Source organism: Xyrauchen texanus, chromosome 16 (genome assembly GCF_025860055.1).
Source record: "Xyrauchen texanus isolate HMW12.3.18 chromosome 16, RBS_HiC_50CHRs, whole genome shotgun sequence".
Taxonomy (NCBI): domain Eukaryota; kingdom Metazoa; phylum Chordata; class Actinopteri; order Cypriniformes; family Catostomidae; genus Xyrauchen; species Xyrauchen texanus.
In genome coordinates, this window is record NC_068291.1 from 16,435,171 (window position 1) to 16,449,795 (window position 14,625).

Sequence of the window (14,625 nt, forward strand, 5' to 3'; positions counted from 1 at the left end):
CCATAAAAAAAAAAAAACACCATAATTATCAAAGACTCTCATTAACATTTCATTTAATTTATTTCATTGATATGAATTATTTTCCACGGCCACTTTCTAAATACAGAGAGACGTGTCGAAGTTCACCGAAATTAAAAATTATTTCACAGACAAGTGCTTTTGGACTATACCTTACAAAACATTTGAGAAGCAATTACATGTGGAGATTTTGATATTGACACCAGGGCTGCACTGGAATGCACTCAGGTTCTCAGTCTGCCTTTATGTTTAATTTGTACATCATTATTAGAAAATAACACTAGCTGAATAGTTCATTAATGTACAAAAACAACCCAAACACTAAATTTGTATATCAGTAAAATGTTATCACTTAGCCAAAGGCTACCTGAATATTAGTCATGCACTGAGCATCTTATGGGGGAAAATTATATTATTTCCTTTTGTAATGTAATATTTCCTTTTTAAGGGACAGCAAAAAAGGCCCTTCAGTATGATTATACCACATTCTGTTCTCTTGCTTTAAGTGCACACAATTGCTAGTTTTTCTTGTAAATCGCTTCACATTTTCTATGAAGTAATGGCACATGGCAGCTGAAGTCACTTGTGAAATTTCTTGCTCGGATCCTTGGCATGATCAAGCAGCAGCTGACAAGGAGTAAACTGGTTCCCATAGACCTCCTCAAACCTCCTCATCTTCTCCACCAGTTTGTCAGCACCAAAGCAATCCACAAATCTGAAGGGACCTACATATTCAACACACAATGTAAAAATTTACATAATGAAGTGACTGGGTGCTCTAATGCCAATTATCCTTAAAAAAAAGGAATGAGCTGGTTTGAACCTTTAAACTCCGAAATATTTCCTTTTTCAGTGGCATATCTTAAATTAAAGGCTTATAATGCAAAAAAAATCAATTGTTTGGTCAATTCTGAGATTCTCAGCCTAAGAAACTGCTGAAATATCACAAAAAAACTATTATTTTTTAATTATTTGTCTGATTTGACATTACATATCTCAGGCTGTAAAATAATAATAATAATTTTGTGTTGACAAAGCAATCAAAAGTTATAGCATTACAAAAATTATTTATCCTAGTGTCCAAAAGCCTCTCCACACAAATAAACCCATTATACATAATAACTAATTACACATGCAAAAACAACAATAACCAAAAGGTACGAGAAAGGCATCCAGACATGAGATCTCATTCAGTTCCATTCTGTGTCATGTACTTGGTGCCATCTCCTGGTGAGTGAACGATCCTCTCTGCCCATATTTGGATGACTTACACCTCTGGTTGCAGCGATCTGAATCCTAATAGGTTTGGTTTATCGTTCCATGACACTGGACTACATAATTTCTAATGAAGTCATTTGATTCTGGAAAGCTAACATGTTTTTAGCCAGATAGCAAATTATGTACTGTGTGCACATTGTGTTTCGTGTGGATTATCTAATGATCTATGCATCGGATTATGTTGTGTGTTGGCTAGTTTTAATGGGAATCCCCTCCCCTAAATAGTGGTATGTTCCGTTTATTTTTCATGAAGTTATGAGCAAAAAAGCAGCATATAAGCAACACCTATTAATAAGTAACATCAATGTCAAAGACATGTACTTAGCTAGTACTTGATATATTTTTGTCTGGGAGTAAAACAAATAGACTGGTTATATACTTCAAGATCTTTCCAAAGACATATGACTATTTGATCAGTTTGATGTTTTTACCGATTACAATAAAATGGGAAGTGCAAAATTAATACATTATAAAAACTGAACACTTCTGATTTGCAAATTTCAAAGCACTTTTTCAGTTTGGTTCATAATGCATACATGTATTTTAAAGTACAGATTCTAAGCTTTAAAAAAAAATACATATTTTGTGCTGGACAAGTCTGTAGTTATTCATATTTTGATCCTAATTTTTTTTCTCGGCTTGAAAGGGTTAAAAAATTTTTTATTTTTTTTTTTAATATCGTAGGATAAAATGTATTTAAGTTTCTCACCTCCAAGACATGGTGGAAATCCCAGACCAAACACGGCTCCAATGTCACCTTCCACTGGATTGGCAAGGATCCCCTCTTGTAGACACAAAACAGCCTCATTCACAAATCGGGACACCAGCCTGTACTGCACATCAGAGTCTGAAGATCTGGATACAAAGACAGAGAGGAGCAGTCATGACAAAGCAGATAAAAAGAAACTTAACCAAAAGAACTGGATAATTGCAGATGTCTGTCCCAGAACATCAGATCGGGCAACTTACACTGCAGGATTTGGTATCAACTTGTACGTTTCCAAAATCTCCAAAATGTCTGGATTCACATCTCTGCTTTTAAGCCCAGGCTGGTAGACGTAGCAACCCTTGCCTGATTTGCGTCCTAAAGTGTTTTTTATAAAGAAAAAGGAGACGTATTGTGGCTATTACACTGAACATGCTACTGTCACAAAAAAACATCAAAGCATTGTTGTAAAGAACAATGTTTACCTTTGAATCCTTTCTCCACCATGGTCTTCAAAACCTCAACATTTCCACCACCAAATCTAGAACCAAAGGCCTTTCCGAGGTCCTCAGCCACATGAGCTGCCACATCAATGCCCACTTCATCAGCCAGGGTAGCAGCACCCACAGGGAACCCGAAGCCTGTGGTCAGAGAGTCAAGCTTCTTGGGGTCCACACCTTCCTGCATGTAGAAAATACAACCATGTAAAAAAAAAAAAAGTCAATCAAAATAAAGACTTTATCCTGGCCTAATTTTTGTACATGGCACCTCTTTTAAACAGATGGGAAATAAATGAATAATTCAGAAGGAAATGCACAAACCTGCAGTACGCGCACTGCCTCTGCTAACATGGGAGCTAAACATCTGGTGGTGTAGAATCCGGGACCATCCTGCAGACAAACATTGCATTTAATTACAAAACTTTCACATTTTAATTCATAATTTATCCATATGTTCACGAAAGCCTCACCCCAACGACGATAATGACTTTGCCTTGTTTCAGACCAACTGCCACTGCTGAAGCTGTTGTGTCCTTAGATGTTTTATCAGTTGTAATGATCTCCAGTAGCTGCATCTTGTCGACTGGAGAAAAGTAGTGCATTCCAATGACCTGACACAAAACACAAGAGAGATTATATTAGTCCCAAATAACCTAATATACAGCAGTCTTAAAATCAGATGAAGGTTTCTTACCTTGTCAGGTCGCTTGCTCACAACTGCAATATCTTTGATTGGTAGGGCAGATGTATTAGTGGCAAATATACAGTGGGAAGGAATTACCTAGAATGAAAAAAACAAGAGTCTAAGAAAAGCATTTCCTGCATTTAAGAGAATCACATTTCTTCTCACTTACTGCTTCAACGTCTTTTAGGACTTTGTGTTTGATGCTCAGGTCCTCAAAAACTGCTTCAATTATCATGTCAGCTTTTTCAAAGCCACTGTAGTCTAGCTGTCCTGTAAGGTTGGACAGAATACTGTCCCTTTCAAATGATGTAATGGTCTTCTTCCTAGTTTTGTCATTTAGCCTGGAAATTCAAAAGAAAAATATTTGTCCTGTGCTGCCATCAAAGCAGCATTACTAGTAAGTAATTGTATACATGAGACAGATTTAATACAATTAATGGTCAATTCCTTAGGTTTTGTATTCTTAACACCCACCCTTTATAGACCTGCTGCTGTCCACGATTCAATCCCTCCAGTGCGGTGTCCTTAAGAATGGTGTGAACACCTTTATCTACAGACACTTGAGCAATGCCTGCTCCCATCAGCCCAGCTCCCAAGATAGCAAGTGTTCTATAAATAGAGCACATGAAATAAATGAATCACCATATTCTGTGAAATACAACTAACTCATTAAGTAGCTTGGCTATAAAATGTTACTCTGAAACTGTTAAACAATAAAGCCTTAACAGTGGGTGAAAATACCTACTTCACTTCTTTTTCAGGGGTTCCAAATCGATTCTTCTTGCATGTAACCTGACCGTGATACAGGCCAATAAGTGCATTGGCTTCACGGGTCATGGCTAACTTCCCAAAATTCTGCAATGAACAAAAACAGAGCATAAACAAATTATAATACTATACACATAATATTGTCTCATTTTAACATATAAATATTCAGGTGTATTGTAGGATGTAAATGATAATAAACACAGCAGAGATCGACCGATAATGGATTTTGCAGACATCAGTAACTAAGATGGTGGAAAAGGCTGATAACCGATTAATTATCCAATAGTTTTTAAAACAGAGTTATAGAATATTAGAAAATCTTCTTAGCCATTTTACTTACTATGCTGGGCACAGATATAGAGGCTCCAAGAGAGTACCAATAATAAATAATATCCCAATAATACCTAAGAATCGGCATTTTGAGGAATTTTGTGGTTGTGAATAATGAGTACTCGAACACACACACACAAAAAAAAAAAAAGAGTAATAGATTACTTGACATTTGGAATTCAACTTTTGGACACGTTTTTCTCATGACAAAATGAGCACTATGCATAAACAACAATATCTAAATAAATAAAAAAATGAAATTCTTCTGAAGTGATACAATCACTTTAAATAATGGCAGAATTTGGTGGAGGTATAAATGTGTGTGAATATTTTTATATATATATATATATACATATATATGTTTGTTTGCTTTTTCTGTGTGTGTATATACTCATATGTGACCACAGGAATGTTTGTTGGGGTCAGGGATTGGGAGGGGTGGTTGTGGTGTTTAAATGTTTCCATGTATATATGTTTTGCTCTTCTTAATTTAATGTAGGAATCAATACAAAAATTGTAATTAAAAAAAATGGTAGAAAGTTTTTTGGGGCTAACTAACGGGAAGATTTAGGTGACAGAACAAGTTTTAATGTTGCCCACGGCAGGCAAAGGCACAAAGGAAAATTGTAATCAAAACAGATTACTTGTGCCATCCCTAATAATAACCAGAAAAATGTTATGATTTTGAGCATAACGTGGAACTATGAACAAGCCCGAAATCCACGTATGAATTTCAGGACTCTTATTTTGAAATGGAGACTGAAATAAAGACTGAGTTACAATGCACTTAAGTATCATTTAAGTATCTACCAAATTAAAGTTTTAATTGCATATACATTCACTAGATTAAGGATTTTGTACATATACAGTAGTGCTGTGCAAAATTCCTTATATTTTCAGCTTTAGTGTGTCAATAAGAAATATAAAATGTTAGACTCCCAAACATTTCTTTTGCATATACAAAAGATTAGAATAGAAGAACAGGGAGCCCTGCAACAGATGGCATGACCCCCACTGAACATCGTTTCAGTCTGAGAATACATATAGAGACGGCCTAAATAGATAATGAACTGTGGCAAATTCTCCAAAAAGCTTGGAACATCCTATCTGCCAACAACCAAGAAAAACTGTGTCCAGGTGAATTTTGGAGAATTGGTGCTGTTTTAAAGGCAAAGGTGGTCACACCGAATATTGATTTAGCTTTTGTTTGTTTGCTGGACTTTGTATGATGTTAATTGATAAATGAAAACTATTTATGTTATATTTCATACCGCATGGGTATGGACTCTACAAGACACCTGAAGGTGTCCGGTGGTATCTTGCACCAAGACTTTAGCAGCAGATCCTTCAAGTCCTGTAAGGTGCGAGGTGGAGCCGCTGTGGATTGGACTTGTTGATCCAGCACATCCCACAGACACTCAAATGGATTTAGATCTGGGGAATTTGGAAGCCAGAGCAATACCTTGAACTCTTCATCATGTTCTTCAAACAAAACCGAACAATGTTTGCAGTGTGGCAGGGTGCATTATCCCACTGAAGAGGCCACTGTCATCAGGGAATACCATTGCCATGAAGGGGTGTACCTGGTCTGCAACGATGTTTAGGTAGGTGGCACATGTCAAATTGATGACCACATGAATGGTCGGGCCCAGGGTTTCCCAGCAGAACATTACCCAGAGCATCGCACTCCCTCCAAAGGCTTGTCGTCTTCCCACAGTGCATCCTGGTGCCATCACTTCCCCAGGTAAATGACACACACGAGCACAGCCGCCCACATGATGTAAAAGAAACGGGACTCATCGGACCAGACAACCTTTTTCTACTGCTGCAATGTCCATGTGTCCTTTGTAGGTGCTTTTGATGGTGGACAGGGGTCAACATGGGCACTCTGACCGGTCTGCGGTTATGCAGCAAGGTGCGATACTCCATGTGTTGTGACAAATTATTCCCATAACCATCATTCAAATTTTTGTGACTTATGCCACAGTAGTCCTTCAGTCAGTGCGGACTAGACTTGTTGCCATCACGCATCAATGAGCCTTAGGCACCCAACTCTCTGTCGCTGGTCTGTGGTTTGTCCCTCCTCAAACCATTGTCGGTAGGTACTCATCAATGCTGACCGGGAGCACCCCTCAAGCTTTGCCGTTTCAGAGATGTTCTGACCCAGTCATCTGGCCATAATAATTTTGGCCCTTGTCCAAGTCGCTTAGGTCTTCACTCCTGCATTTAACACATTGACTACAAAAACTGATTGTTTGCATAACATCTAATCTACCCAGACCTTGACATGTGGTTTTGTTAGGAGATGATCAACGTTATTCACTTCACCTGTGAGTGGTCATAATATTTTGGCTCATCCATGTATATCACCAGATGAGGTTTTTCTTTTATCCTCAATAACAAGATATTAAGTTGGAGACACAATGTATGTGCTAACAGGGCACGTTTCTATATAGTCCCGTTTTTCTTTTCATGCCCTCTCCGTTGTATCGGTAAAATCGATAAATCGGTCTACCTCTAAAACACAGTTTAAACACATTAATAGCACCTGTGACTCCGCCAAGTATCCTGCATTTGGGCCCTGTTCTACGCCAGCCTTCACACACTAAGAGAGAGAAAAAAAGCAAATATCACAGAATAAAACTATTTTTGCTTTGATTTGTAGTCACAAAGCCCATTTACAGAAGAGTATAAACTTGCATACCTCTATTATTTTTAATGGTGCAGGATATAGTCCCTTGGTCTGTTTCATGACTTTCTTTTGAACTGTATTGTAGATCTGTTGCCTCACAAACGGATAGCTCATGATGTAGTCTTGGATTTCTGTGATTTAAGAGATTAAACCATTAAATTTGTCATAAATGATAAGGCCAATTGGAGATGCAATGTAACGATTTATAAGTGCAACAGTTTAAGAGACCAGATCTTAAAGGTGATGCATTTTTTTCTGTGGTAGAATACTTAAAATGTAGAGACAACATGTAAGCCATTCATAATTTTATCTTCCCAAAAAGTGTAAACACCACTGTGGCACCTTCAAAACTTACTCTGCATCATGCCCTTCTCTTTGGTAAGTGGGATCTTCTTGTTAGCGATTCCTCTGGCAATGTCAACAGCAACTTCCTCCAAGTAGTCAATGGTCCTCTCCTCAGGACTCTTCAGTCCAGGTCCTGGGTTTAATTTTTGTATTAAGATCAGAACAATATTTTTACCTTACCTGATATATACAGTGCTGTGAAAAAGTACTTGCCTACTTCCTGATTTCTTCTATTTGTGTGTATTATACATACTAAATTGTTTTAGATCTTCAAGCAAGATGTAACATAAAACAAAGGCAAAATTCAGATGAGCCTTAATGTTCTTCTGGGTTAGCAGTGGTGTTAACCTCGCCACTCTTCCATGGATGCAATTTTTGGCAAGTGTCTTTCTGATAATGTATTCATGAACAGTGACCTTTATTGATGCGAGAGAGGCCTGCAGTTCCTTGGATGTTGTCCTTGGCTTTTGTTGTGACTTCTTGGATGAGTTGTCACTCTAATCTTGGAGGAATTTTGGATGGTTGGCTACTTCTGGGAAGGTTCACTACAGTGCCAGTAGTTCTGCATTTCTCCATTTGGAGATAATGGATCTCACTGTGGTTCTTTGGAGTACCAGAGCCTTTGAAATAGCTTTGTAACCCTTCCCAGACTGATGTTTCAATCACTTTTCCTCATAATTTCTATAATTTATTTCAACCTTGGCATAATATGCTACTGTGTGAGACCTTTTAGCCAACTTCATGCTGGTGAAAACATTTTTAGGTGTTGATTTGATTGAACAGGGCTGGCAGTAATCAGGTCTGGGTGTGTCTAGCCCAGCTGAATCCCATTATGAATGCAGTTTCATAGATTTGGGGATTTAGTAGCTAAGGGGGCAAATGCTTTTTTAACACAGGCCCAGTTGGTATTGGATAACTTTTTTGCTTCAATAAATAACATGATCATTTCAAAACTGTATTTTGTATTTACTCAGACTGCCTTTGTTAGAATTTTTTTTTAACAATTTAGTATGAGATATACAAAAAACAACACAAGAAATCAGGACGGGGGAAAATACCTTCACAGCACACAATATATACACACACACAATATATACACACACACAAGTTGTTTTACCAAGAGTGTCCACCACCTGGTGAACCAGTCCCATTTTCTTGGCTTTATCTGCACGGATGTTCCTTCCTGTTAGCATCATATCAAAGGCACTGGGAAGACCAACCTACATAAAAAGATGGGGTGTATAAACACACCAAGATTTGAAGAACCAATCATTAAAATTAGTAATATGTTGCAGATTACGAACCATTTTGGGCAGTCTCTGTGTTCCTCCGGCTCCAGGCAGAAGGCCGAGCATGACTTCAGGTGTGCCCAGCACTGTCTTTTTATTCTTGGTGGCAATTCTGTACTGACAGGCGATGGCAAACTACAAACACAAAGAAACACAACATTAACTTCATGTTTTCTGTACAGAGAGCAAAACACACTTTAAATCTAATGATTTTATATAGTGGAAGACAACTTTTTATTGTATTGAACATGGATTGATTTGTTGAACACATGACAGGCCATCATTTTAAAAAGTGTCACAATGAAAGTTAATTAGAAAAAAATAACAAAACTAAATAAAGAATGGTGACTGATGTTAAAAAAAATATATATATATTATTATAAGATTTCTGCTTTTGCAGTTCAGAACAACAGAACTCATATTTTACGTTTGTACTATACAGTGAGGAAAATAAGTATTTGAACACCCTGCTATTTTGCAAGTTCTCCCACTTAGAAAACATGGAGGGGTCTAAAATTGTCATCGTAGGTGCATGTCCACTGTGAGAGACATAATCTAAAAAAAAAAATCCAGAAATCACAATGTATGATTTTTTAACTATTTATTTGTATGATACAGCTGCAAATAAGTATTTGAACACCTGTCTATCAGCTAGAATTCTGACCCTCAAAGACCTGTTAGTCTGCCTTTAAAATGTCCACCTCCACTCCATTTATTATCCTAAATTAGATGCACCTATTTGAGGTCATTAGGTGCATAAAGACACCGGTCCACCCCATACAATCAGTAAGAATCCAACTACTAACATGACCAAGACCAAAGAGCTGTCCAAAGACACTAGAGACAAAATTGTACACCTCCACAAGGCTGGAAAGGGCTACGGGAAATTGCCAAGCAGCTTGGTGAAAAAAGGTCCACTGTTGGAGCAATCATTAGAAAATGGAAGAAGCTAAACATGACTGTCAATCTCCCTCGGACTGGGGCTCCATGCAAGATCTCACCTCGTGGGGTCTCAATGATCCTAAGAAAGGTGAGAAATCAGCCCAGAACTACACGGGAGGAACTGGTCAATGACCTGAAAAGAGCTGGGACCACCGTTTCCAAGGTTACTGTTGGTAATACACTAAGACGTCATGGTTTGAAATCATGCATGGCACGGAAGGTTCCCCTGCTTAAACCAGCACATGTCAAGGCCCGTCTTAAGTTTGCCAATGACCATTTGGATGATCCAGAGGAGCCATGGGAGAAAGTCATGTGGTCAGATGAGACCAAAATAGAACTTTTTGGTCATAATTCCACTAACCGTGTTTGGAGGAAGAAGAATGATGAGTACCATCCCAAGAACACCATCCCTACTGTGAAGCATGGGGGTGGTAGCATCATGCTTTGGGTGTGTTTTTCTGCACATGGGAGAGGGCGACTGCACTGTATTAAGGAGAGGATGACCGGGGCCATGTATTGCGAGATTTTGGGGAACAACCTCCTTCCCTCAGTTAGAGCATTGAAGATGGGTCGAGGCTGGGTCTTCCAACATGACAATGACCCGAAGCACACAGCCAGGATAACCAAGGAGTGGCTCTGTAAGAAGCATATCAAGGTTCTGGCGTGGCCTAGCCAGTCTCCAGACCTAAACCCAATAGAGAATCTTTGGAGGGAGCGCAAACTCCGTGTTTCTCAGTGACAGCCCAGAAACCTGACTGATCTAGAGAAGATCTGTGTGGAGGAGTGGGCCAAAATCCCTCCTGCAGTGTGTGCAAACCTGGTGAAAAACTACAGGAAACGTTTGACCTCTGTAATTGCAAACAAAGGCTACTGTACCAAATATTAACATTGATTTTCTCAGGTGTTCAAATACTTATTTGCAGCTGTATCATACAAATAAATAGTTAAAAAATCATACATTGTGATTTCTGGATTTTTTTTTTTAGATTATGTCTCTCACAGTGGACATGCACCTACGATGACAATTTCAGACCCCTCCATGATTTCTAAGTGGGAGAACTTGCAAAATAGCAGGGTGTTCAAATACTTATTTTCCTCACTGTATATGATAAATCATCACAAATTCATATTATACATTTGTTGGGAAATTCCACAAATGTCAACCACATTATGGAAAATTAACAAGTTTTAACCAAAGGAATAAAATGCCCTTTTAAGTTTGATTGTGGTACAATGGATAATGCCACACACACCACTAGAAAGTGCCGCTTGCTTACACAATGCTGACTGAAATACTGATGCAGTCCGAATTTAAGCTTTCAAGGTTTATAAATCGTTCAAGTCCATATTGCGATTTCAGTCTTAACTCTATCAATTGTGTTAATGGATACATACCAATGTCTCAGAAGTCAAAATTAGCTGGTTTCAAAACATTTTGGATGGTTTTACCTTATCGTGTATGGGTAAGTGCCGCTTTCACAACAGCCACGTCTGTAACAATGTTTTTTTTCTCATTAATGTGTAAACATTATAAATGAACCACCAGTGATTCATATTGCCGTTTTCATGCTTAAAACCTATTTGCCAATGGTTTTAATTTGTAAATCTGTGCTTTCCTAATAGAAATGAATGCAGTACCTCAAAGCCCCCACCCAGGCAAGATCCGTTGATGGCAGCAACAATGGGCTTAGGAGACTTTTCAATCTTCTCAAACATCTTCTGCCCTTCCTGAGAGAGTAAAGTGACCTCCTCTGCGCTCTTACAGGCCTGAATCATGCTAAATTCATAGTGATGGAAAAGGTACTGTTTTTTTTATAATCATCATAATCATAGAACAATCATAAGACTGCTGCCAACAGCAAATAAGCTCATTATAAACTCTGATACTAACTTGATGTCTGCCCCAGCAATGAAGCAGCCAGGTTTGGATGAGATGAGTACGGCGCTCTGAACAGCATTGTTCGTCCAAATCTCATTCATTACTTCTATCATCTCATTTTGCATTTGAATGGAAAGAGTGTTGACCTAGACACAAAACATTTTTAAATAAATAAAACAATATAGCAACTATTGATTCATTATGATCTGCAAGTATAAATGCATAAACACATGGTTTACAGGGACAACAGTTACCTTTGAATTTGGGTCATTAATGCGGATCACAGCTACATCTCCCTTAATCTCATAGTTCACGTGTGTACGAGCTGGAACAATATTGAAAGCCACATGAAAAACTTACTAAATCGAATGCATAACCAGAGACTTTAAGCATCTCTATTTTCATTTTTGAAACATGTCTGAACAAAATAAAATATATTTACCCATCATACAGGAAGCCACTGTGAAGGTCCTCCGGGAGGCACCTTCATTGAGATAAAAAGGTTAAAGCTGTGGAATTTGTTAAAGTCACACGACCTAAACTAAAATATCTTTACAGTATTTTAGGGGAAGATAAAATGCACACAAAGAGCAGTGCAGACAGGCCTGTAGATGACAACTCACAATACAGTAACAGGTGAACTTTAACCTAGATTCCCATTGACCTACACTACAAGCACAATGATAATGTCATAAACACATTCGGACGAGTGCAAACGTATCTGGAAACAAAACTGACAATATTATACCTAATTTAACAAGAAAGAATTGTAAATGTGGCTTTATTATCAATTATGTGGTTGTAATCCCCAAACTAAACAACCATTACTCCCGTTTTCAACGACAGAGGCAACAACACTGCAGCTAGAGCATAATAAACACTTTATATTCATTTATAACTCAACTTTTTCACACAGTTATATATCAAAAAGGGCAAATGGACAGCGTTAGCTATTTCACTGAATGGGAACAGCATGTAAAAACCCAGTTAACTCTCGTCTGTTAATAAACTAAGATTGTAATGAAACGAGCATTTATTAACACGCACATTTCATTCATCTCAAGCGCCGAAATGTTCCTATAATGTAAAGTGCACGCGCGTGTAACTTCAAGACAGTCGCAAAGCAATCAATACTAGTCCTTGAGTTAATTAGCAATCGAGCTAAGCTATCCAAGGAAAGTAACACTGAGATGACTCTCAAAATGGTTTAATTATCCGAGTGCTAAAGCCAAGTTAAATAGGAAAGTGTAACAATTTAAGGAGAGTCTGAAGATGCAATGTACCTGGATAGAGAGTATATCTCTTGATTGTGAGTCTGGAGAGAGAACCCAAAGCTCGTAAGCCGGCCATGTTCGGAGGTCAATGTGTGTAATGACAGCAGGCGGAAGACTGGAGGAGGAAGAGACCATTATTTCAGTGCACTCACTGCTGGGGTAGGGACCTGCTCATCAAAAACACTTTTCCTTTTCCTGTTCCTTTGAAATGGTCCATTTCAGAAAAGCAACTAAATACAGAAATAACCATATCATTTCGTAATAGTTCTATATATGTTATTGAACAAATATAAATATCCTTTTTGTTTAAAAAAAAAAATAAAAAAAAAAATGACAGAATTATTTTAATTACAAAATAGTAACATTACTTATGTTTGGGGTCCATCTGACACTCAGATATCATTGTTTTTTTTTTTTTGTTGTTGTTGTTGTTGTTTTTTTGTTTTTTTTTAAGTAATGCAAAAGTGCTTTTTATCTACACACTAACCAGGCAAACTAACTATGTGCAAATGTACAGTATATACACATAGCCTGGGCAACAGGACAGCCAAATGTAAATTTCATGCAAATTTCAAGGGCAAGTTTCAGAAATAAAAATGAAATTTAAAAATTTCAATTTAAAAATATTTGTAATGAAATAACTTTTCATTACACAAAATAATAATTAAAACAAAAAGGTATATAGAAAGATCTTCCAGGCAACAGGGCAGCCAGACACAGCCTCTGTTCCCTAGTGCTAGTGAAAAAATAACAGGCACACATTACTGTTACCGAAGATAAACACACAACTTTTTTTCTAGCTATTTCCAAAAGCTAGATAACTGATGTGCTCTCTGTAATAGATTTTGCCAATACAATACAGTGCATCTGGAAAGTATTCACAGAACTTCACTTTTTCCACATTTTGTTATGTTTCAGCCTTTGAAATCTTTGCAAATGTATTAAAAATAAAAAACGAAAAAAATCACATGTACTTAAGTATTCACAGCCTTTGCCATAACACTCAAAATTGAGCTCAGGTGCATCCTGTTTCCACTGATCATCCTTGGGATGTTTCTACAACTTGATTGGAGTCCACCTGTGGTAAATTCAGTTGATTGGACATGATTTGGAAAGGCACACACCTGTCTATATAAGGTCCCACAGTTAACAGTGCATGTCAGAGCACAAACCAAGCCATGAAGTCCAAGGAATTGTCTGTGGACCTCCGAGACAGGATTGTATTGAGGCACAGATCTGGGGAAGGGTACAGAAACATTTCTGCAGCATTGAAGGTCCCAATGAGCACAGTGGCCTCCATCATCTGTAAATGGAAGAAGTTTGAAACCACCAGGACTCTTCCTAGAGCTGGCCGCCCAGCCAGACTGAATGATCGGGGGAGAAGGGCCTTAGTCAGGGAGGTGACCAAGAACCCGATGGTCACTCTGACAGAGCTCCAGCGTTTCTCTGTGGGGAGAGGAGAACCTTCCAGAACAACAACCATCTCTGCAGCACTCCACCAATCAGGCCTGTATGGTAGAGTGTCCAGACGGAAGATGATACTCAGTAAAAGGCGCATGACAGCCCGACTGGAGTTTGCCAAAAGGCACCTGAAGGACTCTCAGACCATGAGAAACAAAATTCTCTGGTCTGATGAAACCAAGATTGAACTCTTTGCCCTGAATGGCAAGCATCATGTCTGGCACCACTCATCACCTGGCCAATACCATCCCTACAGTGAAGCATGATGGTGGCAGCATCATGCTGTGGGGATGTTTTTCAGCGGCAGTAACTGGGAGACTAGTCAGGATCAAGGGAAAGATGAATGCAGAAATGTACAGAGACATCCTTGATGAAAACCTGCTCCAGAGTGCTATGGACCTCAGACTGGGGCGAAGGTTCATCTTCCAACAGGACAACGACCCCAAGCACACAGCCAA

The 14,625-nt window shown here is 38.3% G+C and overlaps 1 protein-coding gene across 1 annotated transcript; it reads right to left on the reverse strand.

Moving 5' to 3' along the window:
• Nucleotides 1-41: 41 nt before the first annotated feature.
• On the reverse strand, nucleotides 42-12,839 carry hadhab (hydroxyacyl-CoA dehydrogenase trifunctional multienzyme complex subunit alpha b). Its single transcript, XM_052145331.1, has 20 exons — nucleotides 12,716-12,839; nucleotides 11,875-11,916; nucleotides 11,687-11,757; nucleotides 11,445-11,578; nucleotides 11,192-11,330; nucleotides 8,627-8,746; nucleotides 8,440-8,542; nucleotides 7,333-7,455; nucleotides 6,990-7,108; nucleotides 6,834-6,890; nucleotides 3,933-4,042; nucleotides 3,662-3,796; nucleotides 3,357-3,528; nucleotides 3,197-3,283; nucleotides 2,973-3,113; nucleotides 2,824-2,892; nucleotides 2,488-2,683; nucleotides 2,266-2,380; nucleotides 2,006-2,151; nucleotides 42-743 (listed from the first exon to the last, which is right to left on the reverse strand). The coding sequence occupies exons 1-20, from the start codon at nucleotides 12,780-12,782 to the stop codon at nucleotides 598-600; spliced, it is 2,292 nt and encodes a 763-aa protein (XP_052001291.1). The 5' UTR covers nucleotides 12,783-12,839; the 3' UTR covers nucleotides 42-597.
• Between the last annotated feature and the right edge of the window lie 1,786 nt (nucleotides 12,840-14,625).